The 12,665-nt window shown below is 31.1% G+C and overlaps 1 protein-coding gene across 4 annotated transcripts in view; it reads right to left on the reverse strand.

Annotated features, from left to right (window-relative positions):
• The window catches only part of LOC111699437 (phospholipid phosphatase 3), a 20,413-nt gene that overhangs the window by 1,848 nt on the left and 5,900 nt on the right, over positions 1 to 12,665 (reverse strand). For 3 of the 4 annotated variants that reach the window (XM_023470114.1, XM_023470115.1, XM_023470116.1), the window contains exons 5-9: positions 10,215 to 10,263; positions 6,199 to 6,281; positions 5,015 to 5,135; positions 4,759 to 4,866; positions 2,219 to 2,326 (exon numbers count right to left, since the gene is read on the reverse strand). In XM_023470114.1, the coding sequence (XP_023325882.1) occupies positions 2,219 to 2,326; positions 4,759 to 4,866; positions 5,015 to 5,135; positions 6,199 to 6,281; positions 10,215 to 10,263 (469 nt within the window). The remainder of the gene's footprint in view (positions 1 to 2,218; positions 2,327 to 4,758; positions 4,867 to 5,014; positions 5,136 to 6,198; positions 6,282 to 10,214; positions 10,264 to 12,665) is intronic. The other variant, XM_023470117.1, reaches the window with a different exon arrangement.

Below are 12,665 nucleotides of genomic sequence, written 5' to 3' on the forward strand. Positions count from 1 at the left end.
CTATATACTATACAGATAATACAACACAGTTAAATATATCATTCCTGTTGCCTTTCAGGGGAGGGGGGGCTATATACTATACAGATAATACAACACAGTTAAATATATCATTCCTGTTGCCTTTCAGGGGAGGGGGGGCTATATACTATACAGATATTACAACACAGTTAAATATATCATTCCTGTTGCCTTTGGGGGGGGGGGGCTATATACTATACAGATAATACAACACAGTTAAATATATCATTCCTGTTGCCTTTCAGGGGGGGGGGCTATATACTATACAGATAATACAACACAGTTAAATAAATTGAATTTGTATATTTGCATATATTTAATTGCTATTGTATAAGTTCTAGAGACAAGCAGTTCTGTATAATTAATTTATAAGATCGTTCTGCCAAATTCGAAATAGAAAACAAATTAGGAATTCAGCAATGTAGGTCTGTTGTAGAATATTTGTTTGTATGTCAATGCCAGAAAATGTTGAGCTTTTTTGTCTGAAAATGTCTGTCATGATATGCTTTAGTATGTTTCAGTGTTAGTGTACATGTCATGGGTGTCAGGGTATCTGTTTATAAGTCACAATATTAGACTTTATTTCAAGTCTTCATGTCATTGTATGTGTCTGTATGTCATGTGTGTCTTTAAGTGATAATATGTGTATATATGTCATAACATGTTTACTTATGTCATAATATGTGTTTATGAACTTGTATGTTGAAATGGGCTCATAGTATGAGAATTTACGTATGTTATAATTTCTGAACTTATCTCATAATATGTGTATGTATGCTAAAATGTGTGTCTTTATCTCATAATTTGTTAACATATGTTATGATATGTGAATGTATGTTAAAACACACGTCATTATCTCATAACATGTGTATGTATGCTAAAATGTGTGTCTTTATCTCATAACTTGTTTACATATGTTATAATATGTGAATGTATGTTATAACACACGTCATTATCTCATCATAATATGTGTATGTATACTAAAATGTGTGTCTTTATCTCATAACTTGTTAACATATGTTATAATATGTGAATGTATGTTATAACACGCGTCATTATCTCATTGTATGTATACTAAAATGTGTGTCTTTATCTCATAACTTGTTAACATATGTTATAATATGTGAATGTATGTTATAACACGCGTCATTATCTCATAATATGTGTATGTATACTAAAATGTGTGTCTTTATCTCATAACTTATTTACATATGTTATGATATGTGAATGTATGTATATGTGAATGTATACCACGCGTCATTATCTCATCATAATATGTGTATGTATACTAAAATGTGTTTTTTCTTTAAATATTGTGTCTTTATCACATACTTTGTAAGTGATCAGATGTCACGGACGTATACAAGGGGCGAGGCAAGAGGGATAGTGCCTCCCCGAGACCTGTGAAGGGGGGGCGTAGCTACCTGCTACCTCCCCCCCTAGAAGTCTGAGCTATCCCACTTTTCAAATCTTAAACTGAAAAGTGAAGAACGTAAAAAAATTGTTTGCTGTTCAGAATTCGGGGTTTGAGGGGTGTTCGAATAAAGACAATTCCTATTAAACCTTTGTCTAATAATTTAGTGCCTTCGGGAACATTTGACGTCATTTTCACGGATTGTACATTGCACAATGAGTTTCCTACAACTTAACAGTCAGCTGGAAAAAATGTATCATTTATTCTCAGATAAAATCAGGGATTCAATGATAAACCCGAAGGCGTAGCCCAAGGGTTTATCATTGAATCCCGAGGGGGTATAAATTTTCATTGATTCCAATTTGTCTGAGAGTAAATGACATTCCTTTTTAAAGAGAGGTTTCAATGATAAACCCGAGGGCTTGCGGATTTTTTTGCCTTTGTAGATTTTCAAAGTATCTTTCAATGAAAATATCCCGGCGGGATTAAATGAAAAGTGTTGCATACCAAAAAAACAGCTTTTTATAAAGGAATGGGTATTTCTATAGTGGCAGATCAAATTAAATGTACTGTTGTGAATCGGACTTGCCAATCTATAAAAAGGAGAATAAATTGCAATTAATTATGTTCACAATCCCTTTCACATCGTCTATGTGCTAGACAAAGATGGTGTAATAGAAGGAAAGATTTATTGAATACCTGAAGTATGTTCCACGAGGTAGGAATACCTGAAGTATGTTCCACGAGGTAGGAATACCTGAAGTATGTTCCACGAGGTAGGAATACCTGAAGTATGTTCCACGAGGTAGGAATAATATTCCGACTGAATAGCAGGGCTAGGACGCTTCCTATCAGAAGACCAGCAAATACATCAGAAACATGATGGCGTTGATCCTGAATATTATGAAAAATGATAGCGTTGATCCTGAATACTATTAAACATGATGGCATTGATCCTTAATATAATGAAACATGATGGCGTTGATCCTGAATATTATGAAACATGATGGCGTTGATCCTGAATATTATGAAACATGATGGCGTTGATCCTGAATATTATGAAACATGATGGCGTTGATCCTGAATATTATGAAAAATTTTAAAAACTTTTATTTTGCAATGCAATTTAAGGAAAGTTTGGCCAAATTTTGTTAAATATTGATTTGAATAATAATAATAAAAAGTATATTAAATGTTAATTATCAAAAAACTAGCCTTTCAGGAAATGTACAACTTTTTCCAAACAAATTCGTATTATTCTTTAGATATCCAGTACAACAGAGTCACTGGAAAATAATGTGATGTCCTAATGTTGTGACATGAAACAAGATAAATTTTGAATTCGTTTAGTGAAGCCAGCCAGCTACAGATAAAATTTTGCGGAATTGCGAATGGAAACCCTATTCCATGTAGAATAACGATCTAAACGAACTTTTGTCTTCTGCCTTGAACATTGTCTTTTTCTGACTATTTTCCGTTTTGTGAAAATACCATTTCATAGTTATTTATCAAAAATAAATACGGTTGAAAATCCAAGTAAATCTTTTTGTTTTTAAGTATTATGCACTCTAAACTGTAAAGTGTGCATTTTTATCTAAAATGAACCAGTGCTATAAATCTTTATAGTCTCATTGTACTTACATCAGATTAGACAGATAGGACAAAATAATCCAAAATAAGAGCATTTAACCTTTCTTTCTTTTTAAGCTAAAAGGGTTAAAAAATATTTTTTTTTCTAAAAGATTATAATTTAAATATTTTTCCTTAAAAAATTGCGTGGAAAAAAGTTTCAGGACTAATTTTTTCCTTTTGCTCGTAAGATCTGTGACTATTTGTACCAAATTGAAAATACTCCAAGTTTGACGTTAATCCCCCTTGGGGTCTGAATACATTGTTGCATTAATTCTCCAGGCTTAATACTACAATAACAGGCAGGCCGGGTATCTTACAAACTTTCAACCAAAATTATTCAAAATGTTAAAGTTGTGTTTATATCAGTTGTAAAGGACAAAAACTTGTAAAATCCGAAAAAGTTCAAATCAATAAGAAAGCTGTAAAAGTGCTAAGTGCTTTCAGGTATAGTTTTCAAGTCGTGTATCTAGTATATTTACAATATAATTACATATTGTGGATACACTCTAAACTACCTACTTGTCCAAAGTTATTTGTAATAAATCTAAATCAATTTAAAAATGGTAAAACCTACTAGTGCAATTTTTACTATGGAATATAGGTTCCGGAATCTAGAATCAGCCCAAGTAAAGCTTAGAATCAGTGAATCCTTTCTACTTATAAGTTTGTATGTTTTATATTGTTTTTATGAAAGTCTGAAAGTATCTGGAGCACCCTGTATAAAATGCACGAAAAATATCAATTCAAAATCAACAAGAACCCGAATCTGATTATATTGAGTACGAATAGATCAGATGTTTAAAAAATCCCATTTTTTACATTTCAAACATTAAAGTTTCAAACATTTTAAACTGTCAAACTAAATAATTCTAAGGAGTTTCTACTTTTTTGTATCTGAACAGTTTGTTTGTTTTAGTAAATCGACCGTAAACTGCAATAGTGTTGATTTTTCTCAGATATAACAACACAGACAATAATTTAATTTTAGAATATTTGTTTTATTTATCTTTATTAAAAAATGTATTATGTTGCTTTTCATTAAAATTGAAATTGTTCTACAAGAAAAAACCGGGGTTTTCCTGGAGAAAAATACTCATGCATGCAAATCAAGCTATAGAGCTGAGTATAATTCAGGGCTGTATACAGGAACTATTGCAGGGGGGGACGGGGGCTTAAATTTTTATGACGTTCTAAGCATCCCCCGATGGGGCCTAAATCTCCCTAGAAATCCTAGTTTACATTTCTTCAGGTCGAAACGTTTGTGTTAAATAGCGCTAATCTTAATAAACACTTTGGCAACTTGTAAATTTTAATTTCAATTTTCCGTGCACCTGTATTCTAGAAGAACCAACCTGTATTCTAGAAGAACCAACCTGTATTCTAGAGGAACCAACCTGTATTCTATGTTCCACNGAACCAACCTGTATTCTAGAAGAACCAACCTGTATTCTAAAGGAACCAACCTGTATTCTAGAGGAACCAACCTTTATTCTAAAAAAACCAACCTGTATTCTAGTAGAACCAACCTGCATTCTAGAGGAACCAACCTGTATTCTAGAAGAACCAGCCTGTATTCTAGAGGAACCAACCTGTACTCTAGAAGAACCAACCTGTATTCTAGAGGAACCAACCTGTATTCCAGAAGAACCAACCTGTATTCTAGAAGAACCAACTTGTATTCCAGAAGAACCAACCTGTATTCTAGAGGCAGACGAATAAACTGTTATAACAAACAGAATAATTTGTAGTAAACGTTTTCCAATTAGGCTAGTTTGTTCTCCTATTCTTTTCTCGATGTAAACCTTAAAATGATAAAAATAGTGATAATGATAGTTATGATAATGATGAAAATGAGGATAATTATAATAATAATAATAATAATAATAATAATAATAATAATAATAATAATAATAATAATAATTATAATGATAATAATAATAATAATAATACCGCCATGTATACAGCTGAGAATGATATAAGCTGCGCATGTCCTGACGGCCAACTCTTCATAGAATCTAGAACAGCTTTAGTGTTCTCAGATAGACAGATAGATCTACGGAACATCACATTCCTAGATAGACAGATCATTTCTAGATAGATAAATAGACAGATAAATGTTTAGACAATCACATTTCTAGATAGATAGCACTCTTGTATGCCAAGTCCATTAGCTCCCGATCCAATCAGAGTTCAGTCATGTGTTTGTTGTCTATTCTGAACCAATAGAAATTGTATGGCGGTAACATCTATCTTTCTATCTATCTGATTATTCAATGAGAGATTTGAATCCTTCAATCGGCGCTAACAGTAAATGGAAATATTTACTTCTACTGAAACTATAGTGATAGGATAAATCTTTGAACAATCACATTCCTAGATAAATAGACAGATAGATCTTCGGAAACATCAAAGTCCTAGATAGACAGACAGATTGATCTTCGAAACATCACATTCCTAGATAAATAGACAGATAGATCTTCGGAAACATCAAAGTCCTAGATAGATAGACAGATAGTTATTCGGAACATCACATTCCTAATTAGATATCTATTTAGAAGTTTAGATCTTAACCAGATCTTTCCTTGAAAATACCAAAAAATATTAGCGGTTCTTTTTAACAGATGAGTCTACAGAGTATTACGGTCCTAAATAAATAGATACAATAGAAACAATAAATTTCTAAATAGAAACACAGAAAGATAGAAATCACGTTTCTTAACAAATATTTCGGAATATAAGATTCTAGTTAGTAGATATATTGATCTTAGAGGTATGACATGTTTCCATGCAATTGTAAACATATAGACAGATATCTATTCAGAACCACATTCCTCAAGAGATAGATAGAAAAACGAAATAAATATTTTGTAGAAAAAAATAAGAATCAAGGATCAAAAGAATTGAGTCTTTGTCACAAACTAAGATTTCCTAAGCCCTTTATTTAGCAGCCTGATGTTATAATTCAGAGCTACGTTTACTGAACTATCAACTGCAGGTTAAAATTTGAACCACCAATTCAAAGTCAAACTTCAAAGATTTAAGAAGGATTTGAATCGGTGATTCAAATTTGAGCCGGTTGGATTGCTTAGTTTGTAGCAAAGACTCAATTCCTTTGGCGAAAGTATTATTCTTACCCGCCGTTATCCGTGCAGTTGATATTATCCCAGTCAGGTTGACACGTCTCCAGGAAGTGTGGTCTAGGCACAGCGGTCAACACCTAAATAGTTAAAGGGAATGTGAATGAAATTTAGAAGGTGCCAACAATGATATACAGATTACCTTTCACCCTGTTTTTCTATGTTTCTAGAAAATATTTTCAGAAAACCTGTGACCGCAAAATGTCAATATTCATAATATAATACAGTCATAACCGTAGATATACAAGAATATAGATCGTTCATGTCGTCTTCACCATACCGGAGCTTAGTTTAAAAATGGCAATTTAGCTACAGGGTGTCCCACATCATATTAGATCGTCAATCGGTCTAAATTACGATTTTCGGGACTAATCAGAAAATTTAAGAAGAATGAATCATTTTGAACAATTGAATAAGGTTAATATAAGAATTTTCTTGCGGAAAATGATAGGTTTTTCTAGTATTATGGGTTTATTTTGGCGTTAAAACTTGGAGATAATCTAATATGATATGGGACGCTCTGTACAGTACTAGCTACTGGAGCTACTGACATGCAGTACTTTGGATTTAAAGGTTTGCGGCAAGTATCTTTGTACTCTGTACAAATGTATGGGGGTTTGTTTACAAATATTGCAGACAGACTAGTCAAAGTCGAATTTCAAAGGATTAGAACGAAGATTAGTTGCTGCTTGCTACTTGTCAACATGTGGACTGTTTAGATACAAGAAGTGAAAATCACGGTATGATTACCATTTTATTAGATCACCTATGTTTTTACAATCCTTCTCAAGAGTCAGGAAGGGGGGGGGGCATTATTATTAAATTTAATCAGATGTTTCCATTCGCCACTTACCATTTTCTATTCGTTTAAAACCCTATTTTTGTTTTGAAATTTGTATTTTAAATTCTTGTATATCTATGATCATAACCAACACGGTGTGTCACAAGAATAGGATCAAAGTGTTCGCAGTGTCCACAATCATCTATTTTATAAAAATGTTTCTAAAAATATTCTTCCTAACTAATTGTTTTAGTTAGATAAAATGTTTAAAAATATCAAAGTATTGATAGATGCATGAGTCTACTTTTTGCTTATTGTAACGCAAATCGGATCTATTTCTAAGATAATGTTTCCGGAATATGTCGATATTAGAGAAATAATTTATCAGAAAAGTAGATTTTTCTTTCTTTAAAGGGAGTGTTTGCGAAAAATGAAAGGGGGTATAGGCTTAATGCGATAAAAAAGCGCTTTTGATCGCGACTAATCTTACTTCTATCTGTTGCGTCTATAAGGAGAAACTTGTTAAAGACGTCTCATACCGAATAACTTAGCGTCCATACAAATTAAGAAAATTGCAACATACGACTTAGACCGTATAAAAATAAATTTAATTTTAAACAAATCATTCAGATATTACAACCTATAATCATCGATTATCTTTCGCCACATTTTTTATCGCGAACACTCCCTTCAAATGGGTAATTACAGCGAAAGTTCTTTTAGTAAAAACGTTATCTTGAACAATCAGGTTTTATGAGGATCCATTATCATGATTCACTCAAATTTTTATATGAATATGATAAGATAAAGCACGCCAAACTAAAGTAAATTGAACGAAGAAATCTTTTAGCTTTCAATCTTTTGAAAAGAACAAAAATGCTTTGAATTTCAATAAATTTGACGCACTCATACTTGTGCGTAAAACCGTAACTAGAGGAGCTACGAGCTCACTAAGTCGTACAAGTAATGTCTTATAAATTTGCCTGGATTTGGAGCCTGGATCAAGGGTTAGAAACTTTTCAGTAAAAGTTTACATTTTAGAGTAAACGCATTGAGACATTTGATTTGATCACATCCGTATTCTAGTGTTGGCTCTTACAGGTTGCTCCACAAAAATCTTTTATATTTAGCATATTTCAAAATAAAAGACTTGAGAATTTTTTTTTACGCTTGGCAATATTTAGACTCTGACAGAAAATGTTCGCTTGAGCTGATAACAACCAAAGCTAACTATTTAAAAAAAATATTCAGGTCTAAAATATCTTCTTTCAGAGTTTTGCCCAGAAAAATGTCGACAGTTAAAGGGAGTGTTCGCGAAAAATGAAAGGGGGTATAGGCTTAATGCGATAAAAAAGCGCCTTTGATCGCTACTAATCTTACTTCTATCTGTTCCTTCTATAAGGATAAAATTGTTAAAGACGTCTCATACCGAATAACTTAGCGCCCATACAAATTCAGAAAATTGCATTATACGACTTAGACCGTAAAAAAATCAATTTAATTTCAAACAAATCATTCTGATCTTACAACCTATAGTCATCGATTATCTTTCGCCACATTTGTATATAGTTTATATTTTATAATATTTTTAAATTAATTTGTTTTGAATTTGATTATTTCTCTTGCGGCTTGCGCAACTATCTAAGAATGCCGCGGACCACTCACATTTTTCGAAATCAGTTAAAACGTTTTCTAAAAAAATAAAATATTATAAAATATAAACTATATACAAATGTGGCGAAAGATAATCGATGACTATAGGTTGTACTATCTGAATGATTTGTTTGAAATTAAATGGATTTTTTACAAACTAAGTCGTATGTTGCAATTTTCTGAATGGGCGCTAAGTTATTCGGTATGAGACGTCTTTAACAAGTTTCTCCTTATAGACGCAACAGATAGAAGTAAGATTAGTAGCGATTAAAAGCGCTTTTTTATCGCATTAAGCCTATACCCCCTTTCATTTTTCGAGAACACTCCCTTTAATATTTTTGAAAATGCGCTAATTCAAAGAGAAAAATCCGTAAACATTTTAGAATGATTAAAAATGGCGAATTTCAGAGCAACAGTTAAAAGCTAAAGTTGTTAAAAGGGAAGGGGCGCGTAAAAGTCTAGTATTAAAAAACCCGATAAGAAAGGCTGCAAATCACTACATATTTGAACTTAATTTTTTCTTTGATGTTTACCAATGTATAATATGCATCTATATATTTAATTTATATGTATAGGTGCTTCTTTTCTCTGTTTTGTATATATACAGGGTGTCCCAAAAAACATGGGAATTCAGTGACGAATTCGATATCGTCTTTGTTATGAATTAGCATTGTTTTACCTAATTTTAAAAGCCATAATATTATTATGTCTGCTAGAGTTTATTTTATGAAAAGGGTAAAAGACTGAAAATATGTGTCTATAATGTCTCCGCAAGATGAACAGTGAATACGGACAAGTTTACTCTGTTTGTATACTGCAATTTTCTTGTTTTTCAACCTATTGCAGTCAAAACATAAACAAACAAAATGTGAACATAGCAGACGAAACTCTTACAGATTACAGCTTTCTCAGTAGGTATCACCATTCACCATACTAAATCAAAGAATTAGTTAAAAAGACGATATCGAATTCGTCACTGAATTCCCATGTTTTTTGGGACACCCTGTATATATATATATATATATTTTATGTAAATTGTATATAAATGAAGCATACATATCATCATATGCGCAAAAATAAATAAAAGAATCTTGATATTATCTTAAAGATATATGCATCTCTAGACAAACGTTATTAAAGAAATACATTAGTCAAGGTGTGTTTATTTAATAACCCTGTATAAACAGATAAACAGATGTATGCATCACAGCTACAGGGCGAACATTTGAGCGTCCTATAAACGTTTTTTAAAAAATAAGATAAAAAAATAGAATTTTTAACGTTTAAGGAAAAAAACGTATAAAGCTAGCTTGAACAAAAATTTGAATAAAGTAAGCCCTTCTGATTAAATAGTCTTTGAAATATCTAAGGTTTACAATATCCTGTTGCAAAGATATTTATTTTGACACTTTTTGAAAAGGGAAATTTTTATTTTCTTAAAATTCTATTAACAATTTCGACATTTTCGTAATTATAAAACACTTTCGGTGGATCGATATTACGAAGAAAATGTTAGGGTTTCTTCTCACAGTAATATGGTTCCTAAGACCTTATCCTAAATCCTGAACAGTTAGTTTACCTTTAAAACATCGTTGACGAGTATATTAACGGTGCAAGCAATCCAATATCTAAAAATAAAATCAGTATAATTTTAAATGTTTTTTTTGCATAAAGTGCATAATACAATGTGCAATATGCATAACAAACAATGTTTTTTTTCATAATGTTTTATGTTTATAATGTTTTATGTTTTAAATTTTTTAATATCATAATGTTTATGTTCATACTGTTTTATGCTCATTTTGTTTTATGTTCATAATTCTTAATTATCAAAATTTTTCTATGTTCACTATGTTTTATGTTCATAATGGTTGATGATCAAAATGTTTTATGTTCACAATATATAATGTTCACAATATTTTATGTTCACAATGTTTTGTGTTTATAATGTTTTATGTTAATATTGTTTTATGTTCATACATTTTTATGTTCATAAATCTTTATGTTCAAAATGTTAAATGTTCATAACATTCTATGTTCATAATGATTTATTTTCATATTGTTTTATGTTCATAATGTTTTATGTTCATATTGTTTTTTGTTCAGAATGTTTTACATTTATAATGTTTTATATTCAAAATTTTTCATGAACATAGTGTTTTATGTTCATAATATTTCATTTTCATGATGTTTAATGTTCATAATATTTTATGTTCATATTGTTGTATATTCATAATGTTTATGTTAATATTGTTTTTTGTTCAGAATGTTTTATATTTGTAATGTTTTACATTCATAACATTTTACATTCATGATGTTTCATGTTCATAATATTTCATTTTCATGATGTTTCATAAACCTAATGTTTTATGTTTATAATATTTCACCTACATTATGTTTACTTTTAGTTGTGTTTCTATGAAATTTCTTTTCATTTTGCTTTCTATGAAAACTTTTTTTCATGAAAAGTATAACTTTTTGTAAAAAATATCAATTTATGAGCAAAAAAAAAATAATAAAGTTAGATTTCGAAACATTCAAGTAGTTACATGCAAAAGCTTAAAAATGCAGTGAATTTACAGTGGTCAAAAATACCTAATAAATCATTTAACATTCTGACATTAGTGTTTACATAAAGTTCTTAGAAAACACTGCCTAGAACACTGCCTAGAACACTGCATAGAACACTGCATAGAACACTGCCTAGAACACTGTAATAACTGTACAGATTTATGTTTCAAAAATTGTAAATGTACAGTAATGTACATAGTAGAGGGTTGCCCACAGTATAAAGAATGTACAGTCGTCTCTGAAGTCTCATCCTCTGCAGTACAGTGTACACTTTGATACTTTATATACACAAACATACAGTTTAAAAGATAAAGTATTACACGTACAGGGTTACCCACTAAGGATGAGACTTCAGAGACGACTGTACAGATTTAATACTGTCTGTTTGCTTATATTCATGATTCCCTGCAACTGTAAACTTGTTTTTTTCTTTGCTAAATCATTAAATAATTTATCCTAGGGATTGTCTTATGGAATGAGTATCAGGTCGTCTTTATATTATCATCCCTTGTGGGTAACCCTGGAAGTAATATGCATAACTGGGATTAAGTGATTAAGATATCGTGTGTCCGAATTTAATCAATTTAAGCCGCGTCTCAAATCCCCCAAAAACCGTTTTCAATTGAGCCTCGGCTTATATCTCTAGAAAAATTTAATACAAATTTAAGCGGAAACAGCAAAATTTGAGCCGCAGCTTAAATTAAAACCGCGGCTCAAATTCAGCCTCTGGTTTTTGAACAATGAGCCTTCACTATTTTCACCCATTTCTGCATGTCAGGAATACCAGGGAAAAATATCTGAAAGCCCCCTGTGTTAGAGAACCTAGACCCCCCCCCCCACATGTATTTCTCATATTGACGATTTTACTTATTTGCTTGAGCTACGCGTTTTTGATTATAAATATTAAAATTATAAATTTGGTCCTTTACGTTTTCGAATAACAAATTAAACCGTAACAGAATTTATTCACAAACACACGTTTCCCAACATTATTAATAAACAACATCCGCGTATACGGTAATATTAAGTAATGGGAAACTCTATTTTAAGTTATTACTTTAATCCATATTCTTGAACTTAATCATTACCCCCCCCGCATCCCGCCATACAAGAAAAAGTTGAATTTTCTACTGGGGGGTGATTTGACAAACTTTTTTACTTTTATAATTTCTGGTTTTCACTCAGCTTAAAACATTTCCAGAGAACAAATTAACTAAGTTGTTTATTTTCAAATAAGAACAATATTGTTAAACTGCCAGGGATCACAGATATGTTTAGTTTCAAATAAGAATAATATTATTAAACTGCCAGGGATCACAGATATGTTTAGTTTCAAATAAGAATAATATTATTAAACCTGCCAGGGATCACAGATATGTTTAGTTTCAAATAAGAATAATATTATTAAACCTGCCAGGGATCACAGATATGTTTAGTTTCAAATAAGAATAATATTATT

Source organism: Eurytemora carolleeae, unplaced genomic scaffold (genome assembly GCF_000591075.1).
Source record: "Eurytemora carolleeae unplaced genomic scaffold, Eaff_2.0 scaffold314, whole genome shotgun sequence".
Lineage (NCBI taxonomy): Eukaryota > Metazoa > Arthropoda > Copepoda > Calanoida > Temoridae > Eurytemora > Eurytemora carolleeae.